Genomic DNA, 17,356 nt, shown 5'->3' with positions numbered 1-17,356 from the left:
GCAACCACAGACACTAATATCTCTGAGTTTTTGATTATTAAGTAAGGGTGCACCGATTATCGGTGCAGATTTATCGGTGCCCATTTGCTTAATTTTGGGAGACCGGCCCATTTTCACATGTGAAGCCGATCTTATCCACCAGTCTTATCTAGCTTGGGAAAGGAATAAGAATCAACCACTGTCCTCTTTTGCTCTGACAGAGGACAGTGGTTGCAGACACCAAGTAATGTCTGCACGTTTACAATTAATAATAGTGACTCTCTGCTGCCGACTCAACAACTTTCTTGCTATATTGAGCAACATTTCAGACATAAAAATTAGTATCGGCCAAAATGGGAATTATCAGGTTAAGATTTTTCAAAGATCGGTAATCGGCGACCAGCCAGAAAACTGCAATCAGTGCACCTCTATTAACTAGTAGCCTGTTTTCAACTGTTGTGTGGATTTTGATCAAATGTCACAAAAATGGAGAAAAAAGTATATTGGCTTTGTTTTCGTCTAATGGTTGAGTGAATCGAGCCCAATTTCGTCAAATGTTGACGCTACGCATGGCTGTAATAAACAGGAAGTAGAGCTTGGAAGCTAGCATGGACCATACATCTCAGAAAAATGGAAAGAAATGTTCAGGGATGTGTTGCTATCAGGAAAGTTGTAAATGTTTTATCATGTCAGAGACGTTAGAGAAAGGACACCAAAGACTCGACTGATCAGTCATGTGAGGTAAATGTTTGGCAAACGTGTCTCTATCTCCCATGTAGAGCATTAACTCTTTTTTGGAAAAGCCACAAAAAAAAAACAAAAAAACACCTGATGCGAGTGCAATAACGATTTTTGCAAAATTCAGTAAGTTATTTCCAATTTCATATATTACACCAACACTTAACGCGATACTTCAAAACGGGCATCAAAAAAACTTGGAGATGCAATTATTGTGTCAAGAATAGATTATTTAAATACACTGAATTTCATTCTTTTTTTGCAAGTAAATCATTAATAGTTAATAGTACATTTTTCTATTTAAAACTGTACTGTTTATAATAGTTTTAATTATCTTACCCTGTAGTAAAAACAATTTAAAACATGAATTTTAATAGGAACTTGGAGCTAATACACCCCAGTGAAATATTTCATAATCCTCCATCGTTTTAAGCATCTTTTTATGAAATACGAGAAAAAGTGTGAACATGACCAAGGTTCGTTTTGACTGTATGATAATTGAGTAATAACACTACTCCCTCCTCTACCTGCAGTGCTCTCCCAAACAGCCAGCTAAATATTGTTAGCATGCTACAAGTAGCATGTCTGTTGATCAACCGACTGAAGGCTGGCTACCTGAGCAGATAGCCTGACCAATTAACCATTAAATATGAGTTTAAAATGTGTGCACAACAGGCATTTGAAAACTACTACTAAATTTAGCAGGTGTTTATCTTATAGTTTTGCTGAAGTCTTTGTATGCGAATCCAAATAACCAATAAATACGGTTAACATTCCTATAATAGTAAGTCTTATAATCAATAACACTACTGGTTTAAATTTTTATGTAACATTTTTTTCTTTATCATTAGAGTCACATACAAGCCCATTGTGGGCAATCAGGACATCAACTGAAAAAGAAAAAAAAAATACATAAAAATAAAACAAACACCTATCAAGTGAATCACACAAGCATTTTCACAGCTCTATGTATGTATATTAATCTAGTATGTACCGTATATGTTTATGCTAAGAGTGTGTATGTGTGTTTGCATCTGTCGTTGGTGCTACCAGCCAGCAGTTCCACAGGCCTGGTGATTAAAGGAAAGAAGCCTTTTCCTTTTTGGCAGTCCCTCAGGGCCCCAAGCTGCTAATGGGACACACTGTAGATGCAGTGTTGAACAGCAAACCAGAGGAAAACAGCCTGTGGGCTTCCCTGTATTACACACAATGTCCACACACAGAAAAACCCGTTTTGGCCACAAGCAAACAGTGTCCCAGGATCTATTACAGCTCCAGAAAACAAGACTGGAATGTGAGATGAGAACCGACTGGAAGTTATCCCAATTTAACTGTGATAACTTTGTCCTTCATGTTCTTTTTTTTTTTTTTTAGAGATTTTGTTGCCACCTCACTTTCTCTAACCTCTTCCTCTAAACCCTTCACCTACATCGCCCAAATAGGATCTGGCTGATCTGTGTGATAATCAGGAGGGACTTTGATTGGATTGTCTGGATTTAATCCTGTGCCCTGCGCTCACTGGAGCACCGACTACAGAGTCATTCCTTCACCTGGCAAACACAGGGGAATTTTTGCTGTTAGTAAGATATCATAAAAGTTACTAGAAATGCTTGTTTCACATCTCATGTTGGTTATGGATCATCTGAGCCACACAGCTAGCACGCATGGTTTCTCTCCAACATGGCTGCCTTGAGCCATGGCAATAAGCCAAGCTTTTCACTATTCTGAAAGATTTCAAGATTAAATACAGTTTTTAAGAGTGGAAACTTTAATGAAATGCGAAATGCGACAACCTGGAGTGTGGCGGTAAAACTGTGTTCAGGTGTGTTGACGTATCGTAGTTTTATTAAAACTGCTGCGAAATCTATGAAACATAGATTTTTGTGTACAGTGTGTTCTTCCTGTTGTCTCTGCTTCTACAGCTATTCCTGCTGTGTCGGTGTATTATTTCCTCATCAGTGCCACCTTATGTTCAGTAGAGGGACTGCAGTGAACAATCTATCCACAAATGACAAGGCTACGACTAGCTCCACCACCAGACTACTTTTCACATTAACCTTTTAGTTTCTTTTGTCAAACTTTCAATATTGACAGGATTTCTAATAATTATGACACCCTATTTTATCAAAACCAGAATACGCCGCTGCGTTCAAAACCCTCGAAAACTCGGTGACAGTAACAGACTGAGGTGAAGAAGAAAAGCCTCCCAAAAGCTAAGGAAAGCTCATCAAATATCGAGAAGAGACTGTTGCAGAGATTAAAGTTGACTGCTTCCTGTTCTGTGAGCTGCATGCTTATCATTGAGCTGACCTTTAGCTGTGTACTGAGGTAGAGTGGGGTAAAGTCAGGCAGAAACAAATCGTCCTAAAGGCCAAACCTGAACATGTAGAAACCTGGTCAGTGGTGGGAAAAAAAGTAGGCCTGACTACAACACTGGTCTTGCACTATAAGCCAACCAGAAACCTGACAGCAGCAGGATGCTTTCTATCAAACATTAACTGAACAATGTCAAAAGATGTTCAATATTATTTAATTTTAAGAACAATTCATGGGAAGCAGACACTTTTATTTGTTAACTGTTTGTTAATGGGTTTTATCATCACATTCGGACACAACCAACCCTTTGAGAAAATTCACAAAATTCACAACCTTGATTTTGAAAATGACTTGGACACCCTGATGTAGATATACAAGAAACAACAACAAAGAATCAGGTTCTTCATAAACGCTTCCTCCTAAATAAAAGAAACCAGATGAAGAAAGCTGCAGCTACAATGAAGCCAAGCCGATGAACGCCGACGTGTTTGTCGAGTCTCCCTGTGAAACCTTCCTCGTCTGTCCGTATGGCTCACAGAACGTGGATCCATCTCATTCCAACCTCAGCCTGTCTTAATGGGGCCTCCTTCCTGCTTCTTGCCCAGAGGGGACACGGCCGCCATGCTGCTGCTATCTGTCACGGCTACGCCCGTCAAACCCCACACCCAACATCTGCAGCTCAGACACCTTCACCCCCTGATTTGACCATCTGAGCTTCACTGCACCTAGTAAATATTCATGTGCCAGAAATACCTGTTGATGTGTGTCACAGAATACACACAAACACACACACACACACACACACACACACACACACACACACACACACACACACACACACACACACACACACACACACACACACACACACACACACACACACACAAACAAAAAGCATGCAGAATCCCCAGTGGTCACGGCGTACAAAAAAAAAGGCAAAAAAACAAGGGCCTAATAATTCACATATGTGCATACGTGAATGTGGATAAGAGCGCGTGTTGTCTGGGGGCTGACAAAGCTCTTTTTCTGTCTTTCCTTTGGCATCAATTATGATCCAGGCCTGCTGTCAGAGAGCTTGTAATGCCTGAGGGGAAGTACCCATTTGTGGGAGCATGTGGCAGGGAGGCTCTAAATCCTCTCTAATGAACCAATATGTAGGAGGGCTAAGCCTTTGGCGGGGTCGTCCAAGAAACACCACTGTGCACCCGGAGGAGAGAGAAAAAAAAAATGCATGCATATGTAGTCACCAGACCTTGTTTATGTCTGGCGACATTTAAATCTGAATGGGAGCTGCAGGATTTAGAGCCAGAGAGAGCTATGGGCTCATTTGCAATAATGTATAATAATAAAAAAAAGGCCACAGATTTTGCTCCGTTTATGAATAAAGCGGAGGAGAAAATGGACGAGGCTCTTACCTTTGGGTGCGGTAGGGGAAAAGAGCTTCTCTGATCCTACATCAGATACCTGGAGGGGAAAAGGAAAAAAAAAAAAAGAAACATGAAATTCAGAGATCACGTGAATCTGAAGAGAAACTAATTAAAATCATCATTCGTGCTCCTGGCATTTCTGTTCCAGAACCACAACTGCAGGAGCTGATTTATTTATCTGCAGGTGACGCCGTCACAGAATCAATCAGCAGCAGTCGCCCAATCGAACAAGGACAGGAAGCTGCTTCTGGAGCCTGACTTTCCCCTGATGAGGTAACATTAGGTGGCAGTGTTGGGCCACCTGAAAACCCCCCGCACAAGAAACACTGTCAAGGACACAGGAAGGCAGTCGGCTTGGCAATGCAGCATCAGAGGACAAAGACTTGGAGGGGAGGGAAAAAAAATGCTGCTGCTAGGAAATCAGTGACAGTTTTCCACCAATCAGCACTATGCACTTATAATTTCTAATTCTTCTAATTTCATTTCAACAACGGATCTCTCATGGTGGTGTGACATTGTAGTCGGCAAGCAGTAGGCCTGACGTTGGTGGAGGTCAATATAAGGGAAGCTGAGGACGATTTGACGGAGAGAATCGCATGAAGTTTGGCGACTAAAATCAAAATCACTGCAACGCAACTTGTGTGAACGGAAGATTTCACCCCTGAGAATCCGCTCCTGTGTTTTCCAGGCGATCGTTTCCCTTCGCTTCAGCTCCTTTCGTCTGACTCGTTAAAAAATCCGCAGGAGCCCGGCATATGTTCCACCCAGAGGGCCCCCGAGTGTCCTTAGCTGCCACGCGTGTATTTCATGCTGCACAAAGGGAGCATATGTAAAGAATGAACAGCAAATCTTGAGAGCGTACAAGGGAGACATAGAGAGAAAGCGGATGATTCTGTAAACACAGATGGCTGTCCTTGGCATCCCTGTTAGTTCTTCACAAGTGTTTTGAGGACATCCTCTTCTTTCCAAGACCTTCGGATTCCGACTTTTACTGCGATTTGACTTTTTTTCCTTTCCTTTCTTTTTTTTTTCTCCCCCCTTCCTACAATGTTTGGATGTCTCTTCTCTCACAAACCACAACAGACCTCGAGTAGAGAGTTGATTCTCTTATGAACTTGCTTTATTAACAGGGCATAAAAACAGAGATATGAAAGCTCAGGGGAAGCCTCCGCCGAGGAACTCGACAGTCGAATCAGAAACGGGAAAGCATTAAAGGGGAGAGGATCCGCTGATGACTACAAAGAAACATTTTTCTGTCGAGTTCTGCGGCATATATTCCACGAGGAGACGTTGTGAGTCACTTGGTTGAAGCTCAGCAGAGATTGCAGACAAGTAATGGACTGAACAAGATTTTCGATATAAACACTCGATGATTACTGCACAAAACTCTTTAGCTGAGTGTTTTGTTTTTAGCTGCTTGCTGAGTGGACAGATGCTAGCTACCGCAGGAGGAGCAGCAGTAGCAACATGTCTGCAAATGTTGTGCAGCAAATATTCAAGACTCCTGAAAGTTTTCACATTTATGGGCGGTGCAATACGCCCATTGATAGATTAATGTTTAAAAGTGATGAATGAACAGATGGACACACACATCAGTGAGTTGAGAGAGAGACCAGAAAATATTGGGTGACTGGACAAATTGACAAAATTATTTTATTTTTGTGAAAACGCCTTAAGCTGAATCGATTACGGCCTCTTCTTTTTTTTTAGATGCGTCTGGATGTGTCAGGACATTTCATTTATCATTTTATAATACAATGACATTATCTTATGTTTTCAATCAGGCTTGGCATTTTTTTCTTTCCTTCCGTTTCTTTTTAATGCGTCCCATCCAGCAGTGTGGCTCTCAGAGTCCAGCATATTTAGTTTCTCAAGTTGAGCATTACACACGCACGCACCTTAATAAATTGCTTTTAGGTTTATTTCAAATGCAGCGGAAAGAAAGAAAAAAAGAAAAGAAAACAAACAGGAAGGAAGACACAGACAGAAATATAGAAATAAATATTGCAAGACAGAAATAGAGAAAGATAGAAAGAGGAAGAAAAATGAAAGACAAGGAAAGAAAGAAAAAAAAGAAAGGGACACAAAGAAAGAAATGTAGAAAAAATAAAGAGACAGAAAGACAGAAGGAGAGAAAGACAGGCAGAGAGAAATAAATAAAAAGACAGATGGGTAGACAGAAACATGGAACAAATAGACTAATTGATAAATTGAATAATTTATGCAACTGGGCATGGATGAAGGTCTTCAAACACAAATATTTTTGAATGCCTACATTTTGAAAACACATGAATCATATGTCGGACCTTGAGACTGCGTAGGAACTCTGAAGACTAAAAACATTTCTTTGGTCTCCACAAGTGGAACAAAAGGACAAACTCTCTGCTGAAATCTTTTCCGTTTCCTCCTGCAGCAGACAAAGTGGCCTGGCTCCGGAGGAGAGAAAGACTAGCTGCGCACTGCCCTCTTTCAATCTCCCAAAACCAGAGTGGCCAGGCACCAGCACGGACTCTTTGTTGGCTCTGGATGACATTAAACGCTCCAGTACCAACCCTCGGCACAGAAAACAGCACCTCAGCCTTGAATCAAGGCCCTGCAGGCCCTGAAAGAAAAATATGGGCTCAGAGTGAAATGAAGCTTGTCAAATGGACACGGAAGGAGGCTCAGGGTCGTGCTCAGAGTGACACGGGGTCATGAAAGTAGAAAAAAATAAAATAAAATAAAAAACAAAACAAGCCAGGTGAGGCTGTGACTATGTGTAACGGCTAAAAACAGTTGTGACCAAAGCGGTTATCTGGAGTGCGACACAGACTAAGTGTGTTCCCGCGAACCGACGCGCTGTTTGGTACATCTCCTCCTTCCCATTCCAGCCCCGTAATGAACAGAAGCTCTTTTTAAATTGTACCTAAATCCCAAGTAACAGCGAAACAACATTGAAGAGTTTAATGCTGCGTTTTGCACCTGCCAAGTCTGCATGAGTCAGTCACACAATCCACAATTACAAGGCTGGCTTGTAAAGACGATGCTAAAAAAATGGCATGTCGCAGCAGAGCTCTTGTTTCTACTGGTGCTTGTTTTTTTGTTGCAGCTTCTTCCTGCGCGTTGCTGTTGGTCAAGTTTACTGGTTTCCCTCTCTCTCTCTCTGGTTCTCTCGGGGCCGCGCTGCCGGCTAACCGAGCCGCCTGTGGTCGCGGTGCGAGGAGGTCATGTGTAACAAATTCTTCACACTCTCTCTGCTGAGGCGACCCCGGCTGCCATTACCGACCGAGAGAAAGATGAGATGGACAGGAAACGCTTATGGAGAGAGGCAGAAAGACGACGAAACGGAGGAGCAAAGGGCACGGTTTTCAAAAGGAAGCGGGGAAATTTAACCATTAAACAAAACTAAAGGGTGGCGGTGGGAGGGGAGGGAATTTAAGCCACATTGCCTAAGAAGCCAAAAAGCCCTCGGAGCAGGCTGCAGGAAGCTTGACCTTTGCGAGGGCCGTCTGCTATTTGAGCCTGGGGCTTCGGGGGCCTGGCCCCCTCTCTGGAGGGCCGTCAGCTGGCCTCCGCTTTCCTTCTCTATTCTATTCATTAGCTATGCTTTATGATTCAGCTTCCTCTGAGCCACACAAGACCTCCCCGAGGAAAGAGACTGCTGGATGGAGGGAGAAAAATGGAGCGAGGCTAGGGGGACGAAGAGGGGAGCGAGGGAAGAAAGAAGCAGGTCACGGGGCCCAGCCGGAGCTCAGCTCCCAGCAGCTGTGAAATCCTCCCGTTTCCTCGGCAGGCGTAAAAAAGAACACGGGAGAGAGGGAGGAAAAAAAAAAGAGAAAGGAGTTAAGGAGAGAGCTTGGCCAGTAAAACCCACCATTACAGCGCTAAATCCCTAAAGCGCCACATGCTGGACGATAATTCCCCAGATTTAGGGAATGCCAAATTACAAATTACGGCTGCTGTTTGTTTTAAGAAGTCCAGAAGTCCACAACTCCCCCCCCCCCCACCCCTGAACACAGATGACTTATTCACTCCATAAATCCTCCAGACAACGGCGCGGCCGCTGAGGGAGAGCGGGGGAGGCGGTGAGCAAGGCGCGCATGGCGAGGCCCCAGACAAAGGGAGGGAGGGAGTGGAAGAGCGGAGAGAAAAGTCTCCATGTCCGCGTTGCTTTTACTTAACAACACGGCCGGCTAATTAATTTAGAAATATCGGAGACAACCTTAATAGCGTTCTTTTAATGGCAAAACGCCTCCACGCTTCATTTCTGCACAATAGGCCACCGGAGCAAGGCAATGCAGCCGAGGAGGGAGGGCGGCGTAATCAGCCGAATGACCTTGAGGCATAAAATTTATGAAAAGCATTGATCAGTTAAGGATGTGATTTCACTCAGACACGAAGGTCAGCAATTACCCCAGACTCAATTAACCTCATTTAGTAAAGACTGCTGAGAGACCAGTTTCTCCCCCCGCCCCTCCCTTCACATCCCATAACCCAGCACACATCAGCCCCTCCCTGCTTTATATCAAATGATCCCCAGGCTTTCAGTCTTACCTTTGATCTGGGAGCTCTATTTAATGCCCCGCATTCCACACAGCAGAGCAAATTATCTCCTAGCAGTAAGAAACCTTGCAGTCAGAGATTAGGTAAGCCCCAGACCAAATACAAGCAGATTCCTGATACAGCCCTCCTCTTTTTGTGGGTAAAGGAGGAACAGCCTTGCTCTTCCATGGTACACTTTCTAAACACCTTGGGGCGGCTTAATCACGACAGCTGCGGCGTGAAAACAACAAACCTGTCGGCAGGCTTTGTTGCGGCCTCATGTCGGTGAAGACTGTAATTGCCGTTTAGTTGTGACTCATTTGGAGGGTTTTGTATCAGACAGAAAGCTGCTGGACAAGATCTGAGGTGTTTGGTGTTAATCACATTGAAAGTGCCTGAGAAAAGTATTCGTACGACAGGATATGTTTTAATTTTCATCTTAATTTAACTCAGTCCATCATATTTCTGTCACTTTTATGTGGATGATATGTTCACTCACAACATGCTGGACGTAGGTCAAAAAGTTACATTTTGGTCAATGTTTTATTTACTTTTTTTTAACTACAGCTCTTTCTTCCGCATGTTTGCCGTGTCGCCAGCTGCAAACAGAACGTCTCGTTACTTTCCTCTTTTTCCATGGCTTTTTTTTTCTTTCTAAAATCTACTGCAAGTGCCAGAATTTGGGAACACATGATGAAAGGCCTCTCTGTACATACTCTGCAAGAACAAAGACATTAGTTTACTCGAGGTGGCAAGGACAAGAACAAGGCTCGCACCGGCCAAGTTTATGTCGAGCGCCGAACTCCTGGGATGATGACGGAAAAATTGCGGAAGAAATAACATCTCCCCTATGCTGCATTAACCAGGCCCACTTCCAATTTCTGACCAATTACACAATACTTGTCAGACGATGTACCAAAGGAAAAAAAAAAAAATTCGGTTTCAGCTGAATGATGTGTTGAGAACAAGCAGAAGTGAGGGAGGAAAAAACAAACTTCTGAAGTCTTGTGGAGTTTATACAAGCCTCAGTCGTCGCTAATGGATTGAACTGAGATGTTGGGACAATGTTTTATAACTTAACCTCTGGCCTGTTTACCGTGTTCCCTGTTCTTCATGATGCTGTTTGCTTCATGAAGAACCTCTGGGGCCTTCGCAGAACTGTTGGATTTACACTGAGATTACATTACACACAGATGGACTCTGTTCGCCAATTAGGTAACTCCCGAAGGCAGTCGGTGTTTCTTCCACTTGACGATTCCAGCACTTTTCAGTCACGCTCTCCATCGCGCTAAACAGGTGGCTCTATTATTTACCGTTTCAGCACACCATACGCTGACTCCTTCCAAAGAATTTTGGGAGTAGAGGGGTTTCACTATATGGTCTATTATGTAGCTCAGGCAGGTGTAAATACTTTGTAAAGCACCAGATACAGGCTAGTTGGGAACCAAAAAGTTTTGAAGATGACAGTATTCTTATAGAAATATCAGCTCTTACAGAACAATTCCTGAAACAAATTTGATGTGCAGAACAAAAGAAGGCAACTCATAGAATTAAAAAAAAAAAAAAACCCAGCACACTGTTATTCCTGCCTCAGCGCCCAGCCCAGCTCCTGTGGACGAGATAAGCAAAAATCTCGTTGGAAGCGAAGATGCCTGACAGGCCTCTATGTACACACAACCATGTTTGTATTTATATTGCTGCGCCGTGACACGGCACAAAAGGATTCAGCAGACGGCAGGCCAGAAGAAAATGAGAGGGAAAATGAAAGGAGCCAAATGGGCCATAGGGCACATTTCCTAGCACGGCCAATCAGGCGCTCAATTACCCAGGTTGAACCTGTCTGTCCATCCCTTTCCTTACCAACACACACGTCTGTGCACGCACACACTCCAACCTACACAGTGTTAATTTGCCTCCCTGCCTGGCGTTTCATCACTGTCAGCTTCCTCCTTCATTGCCCTCTCCGCCAACTTCCATTGAGCGTCTCCTGAAGCCGCATTTCGCCACCTGAGCTCACAGTGGTGTAGCTCAAAGGTGAGGCAGAGTTGCCTGGAACACCAGGCCAGCAAAGTTGATTCACTTTATAAAACACAAGTGCGTGCAACTTTTAAAAATGAAAATTGTTTTTGTTGTCGTGGCACAACAGCATGACCGCAAGACCGCTCTGCATCCCCAACCATTTCTTCCCCCAGACATCTGCTGAAGCCACTTTTGCAATAAATGCTGCATTAGCCATGCACAGTGGGACTACAGCTCCCAGGCTACAACAGGAGACACCAAATTAATTATCTCCCCAGCATTTGTCCTCACACCGTTCCAGAAACTTAATGACCTCCCGAGCGGTCGTTTATTATGAGCCGCAGTAGTGCCTTCCATGGGAGCAGACGCCATCTACCTTGCCTTCAATTCCCACCCTCCGCTCCTCTACACATCCACCGCTGCCGGCTTGTCAGAACAGGTGTGAGCCGGTAACAATGCGGAACCCCGGCAAGCACGGCAAGATGCGCTGAGACGACAGAGGAAGAGAGAGAGAGAGAGAGAGAGAGAGAGGTAGCATCCCACGCAACTGTCAACCGACAGATACAAGCCTCGACTGGAGCATCATTAAGATGATAATGAATTCCATGGTGACCAAGTAGAATGAAGTGGCCTCCCCTCGCATGCTTGCAAAAAAAAACACACACACACAAACCACTTTGTACTTAGCCCCAAGTGCCATTTTTATAGGCACACATAAACGCCTGCATGTGTATGGCAGAGCACCAGGGCTGGAAACTCCTGTCCCCGCTCGCCCTAGCAACAGACGCAAGGAAATGAATACCGATGGAAGTGCACGGGGGCATGAGCTTTGTGTAAAATATTACCCTCGATCTTGCTTGCTGCACCCCGTGCCGTCACTCCGCCCTGCCTCCCTCTCTCTCTCTCCTGGGCTGTGAAGCAGTTGCTAGCCCTTATCATTGCTGGCTGTCAGTTTAGTATACAAATTAGCAGTCTATCAGGGGAATGCAGGAGCCCGTTTCATCAGTAGGGAGAAGGGCAGAGGCGCGCATTGCATTAAGGTCTCTCACCACAGCAGACAGAGAAAGTCACAAATCAACGGCGCAGCAGGCCCGCAGCCAACGCTAACCAGATAAGGAGAAATGAAGGAAAAGGGACGAGACATATTTCACTAGAGGGGCTCCAAATCTGTTCGAACTCCCTGCGAGGGGGCCAAGAGTGAAATATAGAGATGGGGCGCAGGGACCGACGAGGCAACAAATCACGGTATCAGCCCAACAGACTGACAGGAACTCCATGAATAATAGATACAGAATATGAAAAGTACAGGAATTCCATTTGTGAAAGTGCCTTTATTCAATTAACAGCTACAAATTGGAGGAAATTAGCGCCAGCGCATCGACGCTATCTCCGCCTAAGTGAACATGTGGATGTTAATACCAGAGGAGACAAAACATCTGGTGAGGGCTCTCATTAGGTGGCATAACGCAATGAGGCACAGCCTAAATTGCGGCAATAAAAGCCGACAGACAAATCATCTCAACCACCACCATCCATTTAACTCAATTAACGAAACGCTTAGATTTGGAGCTCGGTGGTTTAAAAAGCACGCCAGGCTCCAGAGGGGTAGAAAGTCCAGGGTGGACAAATGGAAGATGGAGGGAAAACCAAAGCAGGAAATGAACCGGGACTCTTCAGAGAAGAAAGTCAAGTTTAATTGTGCGGCCCATTTCAGCAACAAGACAGTTCAAAGTAGTTTACATCATATTCTGGAAAAACACAAAGTCTTCCGAAGTATTTTTGGTCTAGGTTCTAGTGCAAAAACCTTAGTGCACTTGAAATAAGACAACAGTAACTTGCAAGCAACTTCAGTGAAATATAGGAGCTTATTTTAAGTCAAAAATACCTTAGAAATTATGATAAAGTACGAGTTCCACTTAATTTTAACAATACATTTTTCCCAGTAGAAATAGTACTTTATGTTCAATATTGACTTAAAACAAGCGTCTGTATCCTGAAAAGTTACTTTCCAGTTAGTTTCATCTTATTTTAAGAAACTGGGCCAAAAATACTTGGTAAGGTTTCATTTTGTCAATGCCACCATCATAATTATCAAGTCGATCAATGCACATCGATGCTCATCAATGTCCCACTTACTACTAACCAAAGGGAGCTCTAAACAGGTGGGTTTTCAGCCTTGCTTTGAAGGAACTCCGTGTTTCAGCTGTTTAGCAGCTTTCTGGAAGTTTGTTCCAGATTTGTAGAGCATAGAAGCTGAATGCTGCTTCTCCATGTTTGGTTCTGGTTCTTGGGTTGCAGAGCAGAACCAGAACCAGAAGACCTGACTGGTCTGGAAGGCTGACAATAGCAACAACAACAGGTCTTTTAACGTATTTTGGTGATTTATAAACTCACAGATTTAAAGTCCACTCTCTGAGCTATACAGCGAGTGTGAGAGTGGGCGGAGTGGTCTTCTTGTCTTTCTAATGTCAAAATGTATGCCAGCAGCGATAAGAAGCTGGGATAATCTCTGCGGTATCAGGAGGCTGCTCGTCATTACACCGTGGCCCTGATATAGATCGGAGCACCGCCGGCCTCCTCTGGCTCGCCAGGCTTCACGCCAGCAGAGATGGCAGATAGCCCCGTAAAGACACGGCTCACCACTCCCTGATTGGTTGGTCAGGAGCCACAACCAAAACGTTCCCCTTGGGCTGCCATGAGAAGGCAAGATAGCGGGCGGCGGGACACAAAAAGCTCACTCTCCGCGCATCTAGATTATCGCTTTGTCGTACAGCCTTTCCACTATTGTCCGTGTGGGTGGTGGGAAATAATAATAATGGGGAAAAAAAAACGCCTTTGTGTGAACATTATTGTCTGAGAAACAGGAGAGTAGACAGGCGGATTATTTCAAAAACAGCTTCCCCCCAGAGCTCTCACAATGCACCAGTGTTGATGCCGAGTGGAGGATCCTGGAGGAGATAATAATAATATTCCTAGTCAGAGCCTTTGCTGCATTTGAGCCGCCTTGTAACAGAGAGATACACATCATTCTGACTGGCCCGCTGTGACATAATCACCCTGCAGAGAGCTGCAGGCGAGCTTGGTAGGCAAACCACCTCTCACTGCAGCTTGTTAAGAGAAAGGTGGCTTTAAGCACTGCTCAATAAAATCTCCCATTGAACTTGTTTTTTTAGGGTTTTTTTCCCGGTCCATCTGAACAATGTCTAGGTGAATCATCGCCCACCTCGGGCTACACAACTTACATTCTTCCTTTCTTCTTTTCTCTCAAGATTACACTTTGCTTTTGACTTGGATGAATTTGCTAAGAGGGGAAAAAAAAGAAAAAGAAAAAAAACAAACAAACTCAGTATGATTTTAAATAATGCAGCGATAAAAAAAAAAAAAGAAAAAACAAAAGAAAAAGCGGTGACCCTTTCCCTTGCCTCAACCCACACATGGTGAGTTTGTTCTGCAGGGGGAAAGACAGCTCACAAAGAGAAGAAAAGCCGGAGCTGGCACTACACGGAAATTTGCGGTAGGCATTGGCTCGCTCCTCTGGGCGCGGACACCTTTAATGAGAGGAAAAAATGCGCAGCGAGAGGCAGCTCTCACCCATGCTATGCCAGTGATTTTTGAGTAAAATGAATCACCTCCCCTCTAACACAAATAAATATTGTTCTAATACCGGTGGGAGCCTGATGCCGACTCTAGGCTAGGGAAAGGGATCTAAGCTTTTACCAGCCTCCATATCCCCAGTGGGATTCTGCATCCCACAAATTCAGAGTCTGCACACGATGAGCCCACTACGTGTCTGTGAACCCTCGGATTCAGGTTTGGCTAAATGTAGAGCTCTCAAATGATTGGCACCAGGTGGTGGAGGCTTCAGGGTGAACAGATAACAGAATAATGCCACACATTTTTTTTTGCACTACAACCACAAACATTAATGGATTTTACTGGGATTTTTATGAAAGGTTTGGGATTTGTGTTCATCCCCCAACTCTGACACCTTTAAATAAAATCAAACTCACTACCTTCAAGCGTCTTTAATTAGTAAATATTGTCCATCTGTGTGTAGTTTAATCTTAATATTAATTTAGCTTCAGCGTCATGAAGACCAATGGTCAGGGATGAAGCAAAACAATGTTCAATGCTTTAGAGGTTCAACAATCTAAGAGCAGAAAGAGGATGACGCATGGTTTCACAAAGTTACCGAAACGTGGCGGACAGGCAGAACATGAATAAAAGAATCAGACAAGAGGTCAATAGTAACTCTGGAGGAGCTGCAGAGATCCACGACTCTAGAAAATCTGTTAAAAAAAAAAACTACTAATCTCCACAAATCTGGCCTTTATGTAGGAGAGGTCGTTGTTGAAGAGAGCAATGCAAATTTCAGTTTGCAGTTTGCCACAAGCAATGTAGGGAGAATGAAATGAATACAACTAAACACAGAGCATTCTGGGAAATTATACATAGGGTATCGCAACAATGTGCCCTATCCATAAAGGCAAATCTATTTAGTCTAATTCTATGTGTTGTGCTCTGAGTGACATCTTACTTTATTATTTATTTTGCATTACATTGATAATTCCTAATTTCACTTTCTGAGCCATTTGAAAAAGGTTTGTTGTATCTTTTTAATCAGTTTCAGTTTCTTTATTATTTGTTTTACATTGGCTGTTGAACTCCTAGTTGCACTGACTGAATAAGTTATAGTTGTGTTGTTTTCATTTCAAGTGTTTTGTACTTGTGCAGAGTCATCAAATAAATCTGCTATTCAGTACATTTATGTCTATGTTTAAAAAAGAAGTGTTTTAAGTCAAATCTGAGCTGTTTTTCTGTATCGGTATCGGCCAGTACTAAACCATAGATATCTGAATCAGTATTGAAAGTGAACCAGTGGTTCCCCCTGGTTGTAACATGACCAAGTGTGAAAAAGTACAAGTTGTATAAATACTTTACAAGATACTGAGCACCTCCATCACCTGTAAAAACCAACAACGCCCCGAGGATAAAGACAACCACTTTCTCTACTAAGCCACAAGACAAGATGGCAAGTGGTGGAGTGGAAACCTGGAAGGGGGGTGGAGTAGACTGGCACCCGTTGCCCAGCATCCGGTTGCTCTCACACCTCCGTCCTACTTCAAGGCAAACATGGCATGCACTATATAAAGGTGTTTGTGGCTTCTGAAGCCCCCGGGCCACTGTGGAAAAGGATGTGGCACGTTAAGTGGAATTTACTTTTGATGCGGACATCAAGCCTCAGGTTTCTAGCAGCTGAAACCCAAGCTTCTCCCTCAGGGGGGTGGGGGGGGGAAGACTTACTGCAGGGTTGGCCAGGACACCGAATACCCATGCAGTCACCTTTACATGTGCCTTTGCTGCACAGCTGTCATTATAAAAGCAGAAGAGAGCTGGAGGTGGTGGCTGAAGAATGTAGGGGAGGAGTGGGGAGAGACTGTTTCTGTAGACAGATTTTATCAGACCAATATAGCTGCTACTGACCATTTCGTCTGGTAAACCAGCCCTCCATTAAAGCTGCAATTTGTAACTTTTATAAAGAATGTTTATATATACATATATATATATATATATATATATATATATATATATATATATATATATATATATATATAAAATCATATTTGTTAAAACTGTCATGTCGTGACAGCATATCATGAGACAAATAATCTGTGAAAAGATCGAGCTCTTCCACCTTCTCCCTGACCTGGTATTTCTGTCTGAAGAAATACAACATTCTCGACCAAAGCAACCAATCAGAGCCAGAAGGAGGGTCTTTGTGCTGTCAATCATCCATATGTACTTGCTGCTAAAAGTTCTAACGTCGGAAAAACAACTTACTGCTTGTCGACCGTCATAGGTGGTCATGGTAACGAGCCTGAGCGTTCACAACAGGCTATGCTAGCTGCAGCGTAGCAGAGAGCAAACGGGGCGAGGTGGAGGGAGAATGAGCAGCACCACGAGATTGTGATCGACAGCACTAAGACCCACCTCCAGGCTCTGATTGGTTGTTTCTAGTTAGCACTAGCAGAAGGAAGAGGAGTTAGATTTTTTCACAAATTATCTGTCTCATACCGTTCTGTCCCCGTACAGTGACAGTTTCAACAAATATGTAAAAAAACAACAACACTTTTTTCTTATTTTTTTATTAAAGGAACATACTACAGCTGTAAGCTATTAATGCTTTACTTTGATACTAAATCATTCCTAAGTGGATTTAGGAATGATTTAAAAGAAATCATTTGGAAAAGAAAAAGGAAAGTGAAGCCAGAAAATGAGCTAAGAAATCTCCCATCCCTCTTATGTCTGTTTCATGACACGGCAGAGCTCTTCAGTCACTGACAGCCCAGATGTGT

At 43.5% G+C, this 17,356-nt stretch overlaps 1 protein-coding gene across 6 annotated transcripts in view; it reads right to left on the bottom strand.

Annotated features, from left to right (window-relative positions):
- The window catches only part of fbrsl1 (fibrosin-like 1), a 353,739-nt gene that overhangs the window by 42,413 nt on the left and 293,970 nt on the right, over positions 1 to 17,356 (bottom strand). For all 6 annotated transcript variants that reach the window (XM_088009073.1, XM_088009069.1, XM_088009072.1 and 3 more), the window contains one exon: positions 4,449 to 4,497. In XM_088009073.1, the coding sequence (XP_087865199.1) occupies positions 4,449 to 4,497 (49 nt within the window). The remainder of the gene's footprint in view (positions 1 to 4,448; positions 4,498 to 17,356) is intronic.

This window comes from Poecilia mexicana, unplaced genomic scaffold (genome assembly GCF_051168715.1).
Source record: "Poecilia mexicana isolate PSO_F unplaced genomic scaffold, ASM5116871v1 scaffold_9, whole genome shotgun sequence".
NCBI lineage: Eukaryota > Metazoa > Chordata > Actinopteri > Cyprinodontiformes > Poeciliidae > Poecilia > Poecilia mexicana.
Note: the sequence above shows the minus strand (reverse complement) of the source record. Positions and strands in the feature narration are given on the sequence as shown.